Raw genomic sequence first — 18,297 nt, forward strand, 5'->3', positions numbered from 1 at the left:
AGGAACAAACTGGTAATCCCTTGGAGTACTCCCTCTAAATTGGAAATGCAGACAACTAACATGCCATATCTGGGGTCAGGTGGGCTAGTGTAGTGAGCTGGGGACATAGCCACCTCTCTAGAGTCACAAAAGCAGGCCTGATTTTAAAGAAAAATCAGGATCACTATGCCTGGAGATAGTGGGGGTCTGTGAGCAGCAAGGCATTCTGTGCTTCCCACGGATCCATCCTCTGCTACCATCTCTTACTTCATCCTGTCAGTCAGATTCCATTAATTTTGTACCCTACTGACTTCTGAAAATGCTGATATCTATTTCCTAACTCCCAGCTCAAACATCTGAACTGATGAAATAACACTCCTGTACCCAGGAGGATGGCACAGTTCCCGCTCCTAACTTCCAGCCAGACCAACACGTCCACGTCCCACATGTGCACCCAGGACATTCTAGAGTCATGATCAAAACACCCCAGAGCATTCATATCCTTTTCTAATTCTTCCCAGCTTTTAACTTTTGGTTTCTCTCTTTTTTTGAAGCCGCTCTTACTTTTTGGGCACCATCTCTGAAATTTGTCTCTTCCATTTTGATCATTAGAGTTCTCTAAAGACTCATCTGGCTCTAGCTTCAGCCCATTGGAACCCAAGTTCTCTCCACGTCTCCTTGGCTAGCCTGGCTCATCCCACTCCCATGGAAAAGGAAGGGGTCCAACCTAAAGTCAATAATTCCCCTGCAGGAGAACTCTCCAGGAAACATCCCTGATTACAAGGGCTACGTATTTCTGGTTTTACCGGAAATGGCTGGGTCTACAGTCAAAATAAGATTTCTTTCTGTATTTATGTTTTCATTTTGAAAGATAGGGTCTTACTCTGTCATTCAGGCTGGAGTGCTGTGGTGCAATCATAACTCACTGTAACCTTGACCTTCTGGGCTCAAGCAATCCTCCTGCCTTGGCCTCCCAAAGTGCTGGGATTACAGGCATGAGCCACTGTGCCCAGCCTGAAACAGAATTTTGTAGGTTCCTCCTTCCTGGTACTAAACACAAGAAACACAGCTATCGGTATTCAGGACAACTGCTGATGCAGATCCATTCCTGGAGGTTCAACCAAATAACAAGTTCTTTTTTTTTTTTTTTTGAGATGGAGTTTCACTCTTACTGCCCAGGCTAGAGTGTAATCTCAGGTATAAAGTGCAATCTTGGCTCACTGCAACCTCCACCTCCCATGTTCAAGCAAGTCTCTTGCCTCAGCCTCCCAAGTAGCTTGGATTACAGACATGTGCCACCACACCCAGCTAATTTTGTATTTTTAGCAGAGATGGGGTTTCACTATGTTGGTCAGGCTGGTCTCAAACTCCTGACTTCAGGTGATCCGCCTACCTCGGTCTCCCAAAGTGCTGGGATTACAGGTATGAGCCACCGAGCCTGGCCCTAAATAACAAGTTCTAAGCAAAACTCTGCACCAGAGTAAAATCTAGCCCAGGAACCTGAGGTGCACCAGCAAACAGTATTCAGAACTGCCACTGTGCAGCCTCTCTTGAGGACCTCATAGTAGCCTCCCGCTGCTTCTGGATGGTCTCATTGGTCCTCCTAGGGGCCCCGCATACTCTTCACTCTGCTCTGCTGCTCTGATTAGAAAACTTGTGCTCCCTGCTCACTTTATTCCACTGTGCTACTTCTCAACCGTCTCCTAAGCTACACTATGCAACTGTATACCTCTTTTATATCTCTATTACTCAGATAGCTCCTGCGTTCCTAACTCCCCCACAAACCATCTGGAGAATTAATCTTGATCATGAGATAACATACCATAGCCATTCTTCAGACCTCTACTCTGAGAACAAAAGATAACAGCTTTCCCCTTATTTTGCTGTCACTACTTGATGTTAATGGGGACTTTAGGGAACATTTGACATGATAATTTTTTTTCACAATTAAAGTAGTCCAATATCAACTATGCTGCTATAGAAAGAGCTTCATATTTTCACAGTAATCCTTGGTTATTTGCCCAGTTTGTCATTGTTCAATATTATTTTATTTACTTATTTATTATTTTTTTGGAGGTAGAATCTCACTTTACCACCCAGGCTGGAGTGCAGTGATGGGATCATAGCTCATGGCAATCTTGAACTCCTGGATTCATGGGATCCTTCTGCCTCAGGCTCCCAAAGAGCTGGGTGCTGGGATTACAGATGTAAGCCACTGCATGTGGCCCAATTTTACTTTCTTAATGACATTCTCAATGGTACGTGATCCACCGAGTATGCACAATACAGAGGACAGCCTGGGCATTCTGTGAGACAGGGCAGCAGCACTCTGCCTCATGCCAACTAGGAGCTGGGTGCTCTTGCTCCCATGGCTGTAGTACAGATGTTCTGAGATGGCATTCACTCGAACTCATGTTTATCAAGTGTCTCCATGCCAGTTTCTGGACGAGAATACGAAAAAGGACCCTATCACATGAAAACATGCAAAAACCAAAGTAAATAAAATGATGAACATTGTTACAGTGCTGTGAAAGCAATAAGCAGCTGTCATGATAGAGAAAGAGGTCAGAAAAAGCCTGAGGCCCTGACATTTAAGCTGAGACCCTTAGGATATAAAAAATGGGGACGTGAGTCAGAAGAAAGTGTCCATGAGAAGACCAGCCTGAGAGAGGAAAAGAACTCAGCAGGTTTGGGGAAGTGAATGAAGACAGTGAGGGCTGAGGCTTAGCAAGGGAAGGCCAGATGCACTTAGAGAGGCGGATGGAAGCTGTATCTACTTTAAAGACCACAGAAAGGATTTGAGACTTTAAGTAGGGAAATGACAAGATTTGGCTGTTTGTTTATTTATTTTGAGACACGGTTCCACTCTGTGGCCCAAGCCATAGTACAGTGGCAAGATCATGGCTTATTGCAGCTTTGACCTCCTAGGCTCAACTAATCCTCCCATATCAGCTCCTAAGTAGCTTCGAACACAGGTGCACCACCATGCTTGGCTAAGTTTTGCATTTTTTGTAGAAACAGAGTTTTGCCATGTTGCCCAGGCTGATCTTGAACTCCTAGGCTCAAGTGATCCTCCTGCCTCAGCCTCCCAAAGTGTAGGAATTATACATGTGAGCCACTGTGCCCGGCTGATGTGATCTGATTTATATTATAAAAAGACTGTAGTTGCTGTGAGGTTATCAGTAATTCCATTAGAATCTTTGGGTTCAAGTCACTATCTATAGCTGAGAAAGCTGGACAGGCTATTGATAGTCACTCTTCCTCGAAAGGGGAGCACAGGATCAGGAGCTATGGAGGAGGATTTCCTATTCTTAGCTCAGAGCTCAGTCTTGGCATGGAAAATATCTCCTTGCTCCTCACAGCCTTCCTAGCTCTGACATCCTGGTTCTCTCACTAGACCACAAGCTCCTTGAGGGCAGTCTATTTTACCTGTGATTCTAGCATCTGACCACAAGGCTCTGCACGGAGGAGGCACTCAGTAGATGATGGATGCATGAATGACTGCACTGGACTTTAATGGTAGTCTCTAAGGTTAGGGTTGTAGTGCTACAGCCATCCTGGACATAGAGCAGAAAGGCGTTGAGGGCATTCTGCAGTTGGTAAAGCACCAGGCTAAGAGAAACACACCAATGCCTAGGAAACCCTCAGGCACGACACTGCTTCACATTTTCAAAACTTTCTTTGGGATTTGAGATTTTTTTTCACTAAACTAATTTGAGAACCAGCACACCCTAAGCAGTTAGCCTACATATTTGACCATGTTTCTTTTTTCTTTTAATGTACCCTCCCAACTCATCCTCCCTCAACTAATGGCATCTTTTTCTTTTTCGAGGTGGAGTTTCACTCTTGTTGCCCAGGCTGGAATGCAATGGCGCGATCTTGGCTCACCACAACCTCCACCTCCTGGATTCAAGCCATTCTCCTACCTCAGCCTCCCAAGTAGCTGGGATTACAGGCGCCTGCCACCACACCCGGCTAATTTTTGTAATTTTAGTACAGATGGGGTTTCCCCATGTTGGTCAGGCTGGTCTCAAACTCCTGATCTCGTGATCTGCTTGCCTCAGCCTCCCAAAGTGCTGGGATTACAGGCCTAATGCCATCTTATACCATAGGGATACAACTGATGAACTTTCATGGACACATCATTATCATCCAACGTCCACAGTTTCTATTAGGGTTCAGTCTTGGTGTTGTACATCCTATGGGTTTGGTCTAATGTAAAATGACATGTATCTATCAGCCATGATTCTTTTTAATAGTGAATCCAGTTCATGGGCTTATTTCCCATTTCCAGGACAGTTCCCTTGCTTGACCCTCCATGACAATAAAATGAAAAGAGGTACTCTTAACTAAGAGTACCTCTGTTCCAAGATGCTCTGCCTGTGGTCCTTACCTTTCTTTTCTCCAGTGAAGGGCACAAAGTCCTCTCTGTCTTTCTGTTCCAAAGCCTCCTTCTCCAGGTACATGAGGAGGTGCTCACGGTCAAAGGGGCCAGTGGCTGCCTTCTGTGTCTGGTCTTTCTGTCGGAATCCAGCCGGTAGCATGGCACTCTGACAAGACAGAGGTGTGAGCAAGAAGGAGGGATGTCTGCTGGCCTGCACATTGCTACTTCCTCTTCTATGCCCACTCACTGTGAGCTGCAGAAGCAGGAAAGATACCTACACAGAATGGGCATCTGAACTGAAGGCTGGGGGCTCTGGGATATCTCTGAGGCCCTACTTGTTCCAATATCCTGTGCTGAGAGATGCCTCCCAATGAGCTCAAGCAGAGCATAGATGGCTAGAGCAGCCTCTGAGTCTTCTGAAGCTGCCTCCTAGAACATGGAGGCAAAAGGCCTCTTTCCTTGTAGATTGTGCTTAAGTTTGGCTAGGGCTGCACCCAAGGTGCTCCCAGGCAGAAACATGAGGCTGACAAGGAGCTGACATGGCGAACCCATCCCCTGTAGCAGCAGCCAAGCTGATATGTAATATTACGAAGATGTTAATGCCTGCTGGATTAAGCTTTGAGATTCCTTCCTTAAATTAAAAAAATAAAAGCAGAATACCTGTATTTTTAAAAGTAAATACAATATCCAAAGTATCTGACATATCAGAATACTACATACATAATTTTGTTTTAGTTGCATTTTTATTTATAGTAAAATCACTATTTCGGATGCCTCCAATTCTAAATTTAAGATCATACCAGCAGGTCTAAAGAAAGTGCTTGCTAAACAAATATAACAAGCGACTTAACTTTTCAAGAATTCATATAAACATTAGAAACTCCATTGAAATGAACTTGATATTATGATTATAGTCAGTTGAATCTATTCATTGTTATAAGTTCATCAAATTCTTCACATTTTTTGTGCATTTGAAAGAAATGAGATATTTTTAAAAATCTGCATTTGGGGACGGGCATGGTGGCTTATGCCTATAATCCCAGCACTTTGGGAGACTGAGGCAGACAGATCACTTGAGGTCAGGAATTTGAGACCAACATGGACAACATGGCAAAACCTTGTCTCTGCTAAAAATACAAAAATTAGCCAGGCATGGTGGTGAGCACCTGTAATCCCAGCTACTTGGGAGGCTGAGGCAGGAGAATCACTTGAACCTGGGAGGTGGAGGTTGCAGTGAGCCGAGATCACGTCACTGCACTCCAGCCTGGGAGGCAAAGTACTCTGCCCGAAAAAAAAAAAAAAAATTGCATCTAGGGTTAAAAACCTGATTTAAATACCATCTCTGACATCAGTATGGAATCTTACATAAACTACCTCTCCACGTCTGTCTTCTCAATTATGAAATAGGGATAATACAGTTTACCTCAATGGCTTCTGTGCCCAGAAAAAAGCTTAGTAAGATTTGTTCTCTTTTCCACTTTCCTTCTTTTTCCCCTAAGTCAGACTAGTCCTTCCTCAACCAATGGAAAATATTTCCCCTGATTTACACCAGGCTGGTTTTTGAGAAATACATTTGCTATAACACATTGTAGTTGCTACGAGGTTCTCTATGAATTTGTAAACGTAAGTGACCCAGAACAAATCAGAGGAAGAAAAGAAAATGTACATTCAGAGCTAAGGGATTTCTACCATATTTTAAGGACCAAATCATGTCATTTATTCATACTATCATTAATCACTCTGCTTGAGTTCCACGTCACTTACCTCGGGATCTAGGTCATCTAGAACATTTTCCAACTGTTTCAGTTCCTCTTCTGAGAGTTTGCCAAGAAGCTCATCTTCATCAATGTTCTTGTATTTCTCCAGCTCTTTTTGAAAGGGGAGTGCCATGGCTTCTTATATGCCTTGCTCATGGGCCATGCACATTTATATGGTCCAATTTCCTGAGACTTCAGAATACTGCTAATAAAAAAGAAACACTAATTAAAAAACAATCTCCTTTCTGTAAACAGGACTTATTAACAGAAGACAGAACTGTGCCTCCAGTAGAACCTACTGTATTGAATGAATAATTCAAGTAAAAGGTAATATTCCCTTCATTTACAGAGCAACCTGACAGCTTACAAAGGGTTTTCACATATTTTACTTATTTTGATCTTTACAATAATCCTGTGAGGAAGCCTGTGCCAATATTATCATTCCCATTTTATAAATGACTATTCTGAAGTGAAAGTGACCTAGTGCCTTGCTCGAGCTCACAGAGCTGGGATGGATGAGCCTGGCTTTCCGATTCCCAGTGTAGTGAGCGGTTTTCCATCATACTACTCTGCCTTCCCCCGCTCTCCATAGAAAAACAGGGGAGAACAATGCACTAATTGTAAGACAGCTATAAGAAGCTACTTGTGTCTTTTCAGGGAGAGAGCGATGTGAGGAATACAAAATGGGATTCATTCACCAACAAGAGTTTGGAACCTCTATGTGAGAAAGCATTGTCCAGTAACTCCCCTGCAGTTAAACTAAGTACTATTCTAAAATCCTGGCCATGTGATCACTCTCTCTCTTTTTCTCCTTGCTTTGTTTTCCATTCTATTTCTAGTCTCATTTCCTTTTCGTTTCTTTAGCCATCCTACATATTCGTTCTTTATACCCCCAGACCATTCTTCTCTCTACCCTTATTTTTATATCACCTCACTTCTAAACTTTCACCCAAAATGAAAGTTTTGCTCAATCCTTTCCTCCTTGCAGAGGATTCTACAGATCTTACCTAGAAAGATAATACTCATTCAGGAAACAGTAATGTACTTCACGGACTATGTTTCTCCTTAGGATGTATTACCACCAATCACATCTTTCAGGCCAATAAACATTTGCTATATATCTACTATTTGCCAGGCATAGCTCTAGAAAACAGAAATATGAAGATCAACAAGACATGCCCCCTTTCCCCAAGAAGATCACAGCTTAGTGAGACAGACACACAAATTGCAATAATGGCATAAGTATTAGACATAAGGTATAAAGTAGGTTTAAAAACACATGAGGAGGCTGGGTACAGTGGCTCACGCCTGTAATCCCAACACTTTGGGAGGCCAAGGCGGGTGGATCACCTGAGATTAGGAGTTTGAGACCAGCCTGACCAATATGGTGAAACCCATCTCCATTAAAAAATACAAAAATTAGCTGGGCATGGTGGTGCATGCCTGTAGTCCCAGCTACTCAGGAGGCTGAGGCAGGAGAATCACTTGAACCCAGGAGGTGGAGGTTGCAGTACTGAGATGGTGCCACTGCACTCCAGCCTGAGCAACAGAGTAAGACTCTGTCTCAAAAAAAAAAAATTCTATGTATCAAAATGCCCCCAGTATTAGACATAATATATAAAGTAGGTTTGAAAACACATGGGGAAATAATCAGAGTAAATGGGGGAAGTTTGAGGGGAAACTAAAAAAGAGGTTGTGTTTGAGCATTGAAGGAAGAGGTCATAAGGTGGACATGGATGGGCAAGTGTCATTCTGGGAAAAGAGAACAGCATAAAGAGGCACAGGATAAGACAGTACATGATATGCTGGTGGAGTAGGTGACGTGGCTGGAGGGGGGATTCATGGAGGGAGCGAGAGGAAAGAACTAAAGATGCAGACGGGACATCTGTGAAGGGCCTTCCTTCTGTGCCATGCTAAGGGACCTGGACTTTATTCTGCTGGGGATGGGAAGCCACCACAACTTCTTAATATAGGGGAGTGATCTGAGCACACCTTTTTTTTTTTTTTTCAATGAGTTCAAATCATAAGAGCGAAGAATAGGTTGGCATGGAAAGAGACTGCCTGCAGGTGGGCCTCTTAAGGGCTGTTAGAATAGTGTTCCCTTCCCTTTGTGAATTCAGCTGCTCACAATGGTCACATTTGTGGTTTCTGTGTTGATACCTCTTTCACTTACAATGTCACTCTCTCTTCTATTAGCTCACCTTCTTGCTTATTAATTTAGAGACAGGGTTTCTCTCTGTTTCCCAGGCTGGAGTGCAGTGGTACCATCTTGGCTCACTGAGACCTCTACCTCCTGGGCTCAAGTGATCCTCCCACCTCAACCTCCGGAGTAGTGCGTGCACACCACACCCAGGACTATAGGCATATGCCACGATGCCCAGCTAATTAAAAAAATTTTTTTTGTAGACATGAGGTTTCCCAGCCCTCTTTTTTTCCCCTCAAAAGCTTTAATGACTATAATCTAGTAAAAAACAAACAAACAAAAATCCTACTAAAGTCAGAGAAACCAACTGGATCCTATATACTTCGTTCTCGCGCCAGCTACCACTAACTTATTGCATCACACAGGACAAGGATGGCATCTTCCAGGCCCTTATCCACCAAATGAATTGGTTGAACTACCCTACTTAATGGATTCTAAAATGCACACTTTATCACATTTAACATTCTGAAATTGCGATGTGTCTTAGAATTGATGGTGTGCTATAATTACTGTTGTCCCAGCAGCAGTAAAATTGTACTTGTCATTGCTTGTATATACATAAATATCAAAAGCACCAGCTTAAAAACTAGCAGAGTGGATGTCAAGGATTTGGAAGGAAATCCCCGAGACAACTATGGGATACTCTTTTTTTTTGAGATGGAGTTTTGCTCTGTTGCCCAGGCTGGAGTGCAATGGTGTGATCTTGGCTCACCGCAACCTCCTCCTCCTGGCTTCAAGCAATTCTCCTGCCTCAGCCTCCCAAGTAGCTGGGATTACAGGTGCCTGCTACCACACCCAGCTAATTTTGTACTTTTAGTAGAGAAGGGGTTTCTCCATGTTGGTCAGGCTAGTCTTGAACTCCCAACCTCAGGCGATCCGCCCGCCTCAGGGTCCCAAAGTACTGGGATTACAGGCGTGAGCCACCATGGCTGGCCTGCAATACTCTTTTAAAATTCAGAAAGCAGACAATCATAAAGAGGTGACAATACAGGTATGTTTAGCAGCATTCCCAAAGAAAGGTCCAGATTAGGATAGTTCCACGTAATGACAGAGTGAGTTTAAGCGCCCAGTTCAGTAGCTTTTAGTTTTAGTTTTGTTTTTTACAGATTTTTTAAATTACCACTTGATGGCACAAAGGAAATTGTTATGTGGGAAAAAACCAGACATAGATGAGTAAAATAGTGATCTAAAATGTTAAGACTCTGAGTGTGAAGAAGTTTTAAGAATTCAACCAATGAATGCATTTCACTTACATTTCCCCTTTTTACATATGTACAGGAGAGATACATGATTTTAAAATCCATGTATATTCACAGCACATTTATTTGTAACTGCCAAAAACTGAAACCAACTTGAATGACAGTAAGTGAATAAAAAACAAACTGTGACCAGGAGCAGTGGCTCACGCTTATAGTCCCAATGCTTTGAAAGGCTGAGGTGGGAGGATTTCTTGAGCCCAGGAATTTGAGATCAGCCTGGGAAACACAGCGAGACCCCATTTCTACATTAAAGAGAAAAAAAAAATAGCTGGGTGTGGTGGCACATGCCTGCAGTCCCAGTTATTTGGGAGGTTGAGGTAGGAGAATTGCTTGAGCCAGGAGGTCAAGGCTGCAGTGAGCTATGATTGCACCACTGCACTCCAGCCTGGGCAACAGAGTGAGATCCTGTCCCTAAATAAATAAATAAAAATAAAGAAATTGTGGTATATCCACATAATGGAATACTTCTCAGCAATACAAGGAAACGACCTATTGATGTATACAACAAATGGAATAACCTCAAAATAATTATAATAAAAGAAGACCAAAAGAATGTATACTGTAGGACTCCATTTATCTAAAGTTTTAGAACATGTAAACTAATCTACATCATGGAAAGAAATCAGAGTTGCTGAGGCATGGGAGAGAGGTGGGAAGGGCTGATGAGAGGGATAACAGGGGCATGGGGAGCCTTTTGGGAATGTTGCCTATGTTGACTACCTTGATTGTGGTGATGGTTCCACAAGTACATGCAAATGTCAAACCTTATCAAACCATAACTTGAAATATGTGCACTTTATTGTATATCATTTACACTTCAGTAAAAAAGATTTCAAAAAAACCTATGTGGAAGTCTAAAACAGCTGTGTCAATAAAACAAAAAGTATTATTATTTTTTGAGACATGGTCTCACTCTGTTGCCCTGGCTTGAGTTCAGTTGTGTGTCATCGCAACTCACTGCAGCCTTTTCCTCCTGAGATCAAGATCCTCCCACACCAGCCTCCCGAGTAGCAGGTGTGCACCATCATGCCTGGCTAATTTTTTACTTTTTGTAGATACAGGATCTCACTATATGGCCCAGACCTGTCCCTAACACCTGTGCTCAAACGATCCTTCCAGCTTGGTCTACCAAAGACCTGGAATTACAGGTGTGAGCCACTGTGCCCAGCCAAAAATTTGTATTTTTAAGAAAACATGTTATATTTTGATTGCAACCCTTTTTTTCTTAGTAACACATAAAATACTGGAGAGTTTTACAATCAATGGTATCTTAGGGTTGATAAGATTCTATTTGAATTTTTTTTTTTTTTTAAAGACAGGGTCTTACTCTTGCCCACGCTGGCTTGATCATAGCTAATTGCAGCCTCCAATTCCTGGGCTCAAATAATCTTCCTGCTTCAGTCCCTTGAGTAGCTGGGTCTACAGGAGCATGTCACCATGCTCAGCTAATTAAACAATTTTTTTTTTTTTTTTTTTTTGCAGAGATGGGGTCTTACTACGTTGCCCAGACTGGTCTTGAACTCCTGGGCTCAAGCGATCCTCCTGCCTCAGCCCCTCAAAGTGCTGGAATTAGAGGCAGGAGCCCATGGTGCCCAGCCTCTATGTGGATTTCTATTGCTGGATTCTGTAACTAAACCCAAACTCCCCATCTTTCTCTAAAATGGACTTTTTCTCTAGATTAATCTACCAGTCAAACACTCCCAACACTCAGACCAATTTCAGATTCTCCCACTTTCTTGAGTCCGGCTGATCAGGGTCCTTACTGCACAACATTTTTCACACCACCCTTTCTTTTCACTCTTGTTTCAGCCCTTTGTTCCTTCATGCCTGGACAACTCTGATTGCATCTTCAAAGATTTCTGTTTTTCCCTGTAAGCCACCCAGAAGACTATAATTGGATCATTTTTCTCAACACTGCTAACAAGCCACTTCCCTGGTTAAGAACTTACAATGGCTCCCTCTTGTCTACAGAATGAAATCCAGACAGTCTAGCTCCAAAGCTCCCCATTATTTGCTTTAACCTGCACTTTCTGTTTTCTCTCTCATTACTTTCCTGGGGAACTCACTGCTTCAGTTAAAATAGTTTATTTGCTCTCTGTGGTAGGCAGAATCATGGCCACCTAAATATGTTCTCCTCCTATTCCTCCTATTCCTCACATCTGTATGTTACTTTACAAGGCAAAACAAATGAGTTGTGATTAGATTAAGGTTTTTTGGTTTTTGTTTTTTTGAGACAGAGTTTCACTCTTGTCGCCCAGGCTGGAGTGCAATGGTGTGACCTTGGATCACTGCAACCTCCGCCTCTTGGGTTCAAGTGATTCTCCTGCCTCAACCTCCAGAGTAGCTGTGATTACAGGCATGTGTTACCATACCCGGCCAAGTTTTTGTATTTTTAGTACAGATGGGGTTTCACCATGTTGCCCAGCCTGGTCTCGAACTATGGATCTCAAGTGATCCACCTGCCTTGGCCTCCCAAAGTACTGGGATTACAGGCCTGAGCCACCATGCCCAGCCAAGATTAAGGATTTAAAAATAGAGAGATCATCTCGGATGATCTGGGTGTGCCAATATAATCTAAAGGAGTCTTAAAAGATGGAAAAGGGCCGGGCACGGTGGCTCAAGCCTGTAATCCCAGCACTTTGGGAGGCCGAGGCGGGCGGATCACGAGGTCGAGAGATCGAGACCAACCTGGTCAACATGGTGAAACCCCGTCTCTACTAAAGATACAAAAGATTAGCTGGGCATGGTGGCGCGTGCCTGTAATCCCAGCTACTCAGGAGGCTGAGGCGGGTGAATTGCTTGAACCCGGGAGGCGGAGGTTGCGGTGAGCCGAGATCGCGCCATTGCACTCCAGCCTGGGTAACAAGAGCGAAACTCTGTCTCAAAAAAAAAAAAAAAAAAAAAAAAAAAAAAAAGATGGAAAAGGAAGGCGGAAGAGTCAGGGAAGGAGTTGTGAAGCAGAGGGTCAGAGTCATGCAATTTTTTTGCTTTGAAGATGGTAGAAGGGGCCATGAGCCAAGGGATGTGGGCAGCCTCTGGAGGTGGGGAAGGGCAAGGACATGGATTCTCTCCTAGGGACTTCAGAAGGGACTACAGTCCTGTGACACCTTGATTTTTGCCCAGTGACATGCGTTTCAGACTTCTAACTTCCAAAACAGTAAGAATAAATTTGTATTGTTTTAAGTCACTGGATTTGTGCTAATTTGTTATAGCAGCAACAGGGAATGAACACATCCGCTTACCCAAATAATGCTTCTGTTTTCCAGGATGATTGTTCTGGCTGTCTTCTGTTTGCCCCTTCACATCCACTCCCCCACTGCTCTGTGCTCCAAGAAGATGATCTATTTAGACTGCATCAGTGGGTTCCCTTTCTGTCTGGCTTCTGTTTGGCCCACAGGAGGCACTAGCAGCAAACGAGAGCAGGGGGAAGGGGAGGTTGGGTCCAGAAGGCCACACCTCCCAACAGGCAGCCCTCTCCATACAGCTGACTGCCCCTGGCTGACCTCAGGCCTTGGGTGGTAAAGGGTCCTTGTGGCAGCTGGTACCAGGGTTCTGCCTTGTTGGATTCCCTAAATCCTCCCCCCATCTTTCTAAATAGACTCTTTATAAAAATTTTCTCGAATTACTCAGTTTGAGTGTATCCCCTGTTTCTCGTCGGGATGCTGGCTGATAGGAATGCCCTTCTCTATTCTCATGGCCTATCTATGCGCTCTGCTCTTGAGACTTGGCTCAGATCCCAGCTCTGCAGGACCACAGAATTTCAGAGCTGAGAAAGGCCTTAAAGATTGCTCAATCCAGCAACATCGATGGTTTTTCTCCTATTTCTCTGAGCATTCATTTTTGGTCTCTTTTAGCAATTCTTTTTCCTCCACTGGCATTCTTCAAGGTCTCATCTTATAAATTCTTCTATTTTCATGCTACATATTCTCCCTGGAGGAACTAATCTACCTCCAAAATTTTAATTAGGATATATAACCAGGAGACTCCAAAACCTGTACTTTCATCCTAGACTTTGTTCCTGAGGGTTAGACTCCTATATTTCCATCTGCTTAGTCCACATCTCTCCTTGGCTTCCTCAGATACCTCAAATACGTCAGAAGTGCTTTCATAATTTTTCCTCCTCCAGAAACCCCAATTTCAGGAAATTTGCCAAAAAACCAGGGAGCCATCCTTGACATCTTCTCTCTCTGGTCTCTTTTCCAGCCACTAGTCACCAAGTCCTGTCCTTACCTAAATGTGTTAAGAATCCACCTACTTAACTCATCCACATTGCCCACATTCAGCCCTATCCCTCCTGATCCATACATCACACAAATGGCCAAATGAGCACAGAGTTAAACAACTCTTTTCTAGTTACTTAAAATTCTCCAGTGGCTTCTGCTGCCTTGAGGATAAGGTTCAAATCCAGTCTGGCTTCTGTCATCTTCATCAGTTTCATCCTGCGCCACACTCCCCATCTCCTCCCGGCTCCAGCCTCCTGGCCCACTTCCAATGCCTGGATCATGCCTTATGTTGTTCCCTCTGCTCAGAACACTCTCACACCACTCCCCTCTGGCTGACTGCTGTCCTGCTCATCCCCTGGTCTCATGCAAGCTTCACTGCTTTAGGGAAGCCTCGTTTGGATGTGGAGACAATGTCTGGGTCATTCCCCATTTCTATGCTACCCTTTTAATCACATCTGTCCTTGTCTTTATTACAACTACTTGCTTTACCTCTGTCTTCCTTGCTAATCTCTGTGAGGGAGAAGGACTGTATGAGTTTTACTCACTGATAAAATCCTGACTCCCAGCACAGTTCTTGATCTGAACTAGGCATCTGATAAATATTGTGCAACAAATGTCAAGTGAAAGAAATGAGCTCAAATGAGCCCACAGGTCCAGAGCTCATTCCCCTCTATCCACTGCTTTCTCTCACTGTGATGTAACTTTCTGAGATCATCTAAATCAGGCGTCCCCAAACTACGACCCCAAGGGCCACATGCGGCCCCCTGAGGCCATTTATCCGGCCCCCCGCCGCACTTCAGGAAGGGGCACCTCTTTCATTGGTGGTCAGTGAGGGGAGCACAGTATGTGGCGGCCCTCCAATGGTCTGAGGAACAGTGAACTGGCCCCGTGTAAAAAGTTTGGGGACGCCAGATCTAAACCCACAGAAGTTGCTCGTCCTCTAAATTTATATGCCTATATCACCAATTTGATGTATCTTGCTATCTTTTCATGTATGTTACATGTATGGTTCTCTCTCCAGCTAAACTACAAACTCCCAGAAGACAAGTGCCATGTCATAACTCAGTAGGAAAAGACATTAATTAAAATAACATGTTAATACTATGTAACACTACCTGTTAAAACAAATTGCCTATGCTGTGTCAGTGTACCAGGGGCGTCCCAAAGTCAGAAGAGAAAAAAAAAATTCCATCCTCCTGGAGCACAACCTTGATCTGAAGATTTTGTGAAAGTTAGTTATTATTATTATTATTAGAAACAGGGTCTTGTTTTATTGCCCAGGCTGGAGTGCAATGATGTGATCATAGCTCACTGCAGCCTTGTACTCCTGGGCTCAAGTGAACCTCTTGCCTCAGTACTCCCCCCACCTCCCTTGACCCTAGCAGCTGAGACTACAGGTGTGTGCCATTATGCTCAGCTAGTGAATAAAAATTTATTGCATGAAAAATTTAAAAATTTTTATAGAGATAGGGTCTCGCTACATTGCCCAGGCTTTATTTTTTAAAAACTAATATAGAAATACTGTGGAGAAGAATGCAGCATTCTCACAGCTTTTAAAGTCAAATCAAAGCTTTTCCAGCTTGGGCTGGGTGCAGTGGCTCATGCCTGTAAGCCCAGCACTTTTGGAGGCTGAGGTGGGTGGATCACAAGGTCAAAAGATAGAGACCATCCTGGCTAACATAGTGAAACCCCATCTCTGTTAAAAATACAAAAATTAGCTGGGTGTGGTGGCACATACCTGTGGTCCCAGCTACTTGGGAGGGTGAGGCAGGAGAGAATCTCTTGAACCCAGGAGGTGGAGGTTGCAGTGAGCCAAGATCGCGCCACTGCACTCCAGCCTGGTGATGGAGTGAGATTGCGTCTCAAAAAGAAAAAAAAAAAAAGCTTTTCCAGCTCACGGCTGGTTTGCTTTTGCCCCCAACAAGGCTGCACAGGGGCTCCCATTTGTTTTCCTTTCCTCTTAGCAATGCTGCATTGAGAAGTTAGCAAAGCACTGCTGTAGCCTCGCCTCTAGCATGGTGTCTGTCCCACGGCAAGCATTTAACATGCTATAGGATGCTAATGTACACTCTGGAGTGAAGCAAATGCCTACCAAGGCTTCCAGGAGTCCTGATGGGCAAGTATAGGAGTCAGTTAGGAAAACAGAAAATAGGATTAAAGACTTGAGCTGACGGAAGGATGACTTGGGCCCTTAAGTAACTCTTCCTATTATCCAAATATACAAGCCTTGGGAAGGAAAATAAGGAGTATGGCTTTCTTTGCTTCTCTTTCCACTACCTTATTTGTATAACTGTGGGATGAAAGGAAAATCAGAAACAATGTGAAGTGCCTAGCATTTGGCCCTGTCTATACACAAAGACAGAACCAAAACTAAAACAATAAGCAGTCCTATATATAAAACCCAAAACAAACCAAAGACTAACTTTTACAAAAGAGTAAACAAAAATTACTCTTAAAAACCTGCCAGGCGCGGTGGCTCAAGCCTGTAATCCCAGCACTTTGGGAGGCCGAGGCAGGTGGATCACGAGGTCAAGAGATAGAGACCATCCTGGTCAACATGGTAAAACCCTGTCTCTACTAAAAATACAAAAAATTAGCTGGGCATGGTGGCGCGTGCCTGTAATCCCAGCTACTCAGGAGGCTGAGGCAGGAGAATTGCCTGAACCCAGGAGGCGGAGGTTGCGGTGAGCCGAGATTGCGCCATTGCACTCCAGCCTGGGTAACAAGAGCGAAACTCCGTCTCAAAAAAAAAAAACAACAAAAAAAAAACCTAGTGAGGGCAAGCACTGTGGCTCACATCTGTAATCCCAGCACTTTGGGAGGTTGCCAAGGTGAGAGGATCATCCAGGGCCAGGGGTTTGAGACCAGCCTGGGCAATGTCGCAAAACACCATCTCTACAGATTTTTATTTTTTAATTGGTGGGGTGTGGTGGCACATGCCTGTAGTCCCAGCTACTTAGGAGGCTGATACAGGAGGATCACTTGAGTTTAGGAGTTTGAGGTAACAGTGAGCTATGACTGCATCATTGTACTCCAGCCTGGGTGACAGAGAAAGATCTTGTATCTAAAAAAATTAAAAATAAGACAATTAAAAAAAATAAGGTAATTTTTTTTTTATTTTTATTTTTTAGAGATGGGGTCTTGCCCTATCATCCAGCTGGAATGCAGTGGTTCAAACATGGGTCACTGCAGCCTTGACCTCGTGGGCTTGAGCAATTCTTCTGCCTCAGTTCCCCAGGTACCTGGGACTACAGTTGTGTCCCACTATATCCAGCTAATTTTTGTATTTTTTGTAGAGATGGGGTTCTGCCATGCTGTCCAGGCTGGTCTCGAACTCTTAAATTCAGGCAATCTGCCCACCTCGCCCTCCCAAAGTGCTGGGATTACAGATGTAAGGCATCATGCCAAGCCGTAAAAAGTGTCTTAAATGAGCAAAACAGTGCCATCAATTACCTAAGAGTATGTATATATCTAGGAAAGTTACAAAGGACTGCTGACGGGACAAAGACAAACAACCCATTGGCAGGGGGTAGACTTTGATTGCAGAAGGGAATCTTGGGCTTCAACTGCGCTGGTGATGCTTTATTCCTAAGTGGAAGAGTCAGTAAATGAGAGGTTCATCTTCTGGTTTTTTTTTTTTTTTTTGAGATAAAGTCTTGCTCTGTCGCCCAGGCTAGAGTGCAGTGGCATGATCTTGGTTCACTAAAACCTGCACCTCCTGGGTTCAAGTGATTCTTCTGCCTCAGCCTCTTGAGTAGCTGGGACTACAGGTGTGCACCACCACGCCCAGCTAATTTTTGTATTTTTAGTAGAGATGGGTTTCACCATGTTGGCCAGGCTGGTCTCGAACTCCTGACCTTAGATGATCCACCCATCTCATCCTCCCAAAGTGCTAGGATTATAGGCATGAGCCACCATGCCTGGTAGAGGTTATTATTCTTCATTATTTTTAATATCTCTTCAATATTTCATAATTTTGAAACAATTAGTACACCAATTTTCACAAGAGCCGAATCCACATTTTCTAAAACTAGCAAATTAGAACAGAATCTGCATATCAATGTAATCTCCAAGAAAACATAAATTGATATTAGATATTTAATTCATTTCTGGCCACTGGGTAAATATTACACAACAACGGCATGTGTTTTGGAATGTAGCTATTTGAAGATGGGCCAGTTAAGTTTGTTTTATTTTGAAACAACCAAAAGGCTTCTACATATTCTGGGAAATACTTGAAGAGGATAAAGGACAGAACGAGGTGGGATAACGAGAAATTTCAGTCAAAAATATGGTACGGCAATAGGAAGAAACAAGCTGAAAGAGGAATGAGAAGCGGATCTTACCAGAATGCAGAGCTCATTTTTGCCAATCTTATAACACAAAACTTGCCAAAACTTAAATCATACTTGAAAACAGTTCCTTTTTATAACAATATGCCCACTAGTGACTGCTCCTATCCAAGGTTAGAAGAACACAGAAGACTAAAAGC

At 43.5% G+C, this 18,297-nt stretch overlaps 1 protein-coding gene across 5 annotated transcripts in view; it reads right to left on the bottom strand.

Annotated features, from left to right (window-relative positions):
* TMOD2 (tropomodulin 2) overlaps nt 1-18,297 on the bottom strand; it is a 53,395-nt gene that overhangs the window by 29,979 nt on the left and 5,119 nt on the right. For 4 of the 5 annotated variants that reach the window (XM_074393599.1, XM_039469035.2, XM_039469032.2 and 1 more), the window contains exons 2-3: nt 6,128-6,322; nt 4,373-4,529 (exon numbers count right to left, since the gene is read on the bottom strand). In XM_074393599.1, coding sequence (XP_074249700.1) covers nt 4,373-4,529; nt 6,128-6,253 — 283 coding nt within the window. In that variant the 5' untranslated portion in view covers nt 6,254-6,322. Of the gene's footprint in view, nt 1-4,372; nt 4,530-6,127; nt 6,326-18,297 lie in introns of all 5 variants that reach the window. The other variant, XM_039469033.2, reaches the window with a different exon arrangement.

Source organism: Saimiri boliviensis, chromosome 2 (assembly GCF_048565385.1).
Source record: "Saimiri boliviensis isolate mSaiBol1 chromosome 2, mSaiBol1.pri, whole genome shotgun sequence".
In the NCBI taxonomy this organism is placed as follows: domain Eukaryota; kingdom Metazoa; phylum Chordata; class Mammalia; order Primates; family Cebidae; genus Saimiri; species Saimiri boliviensis.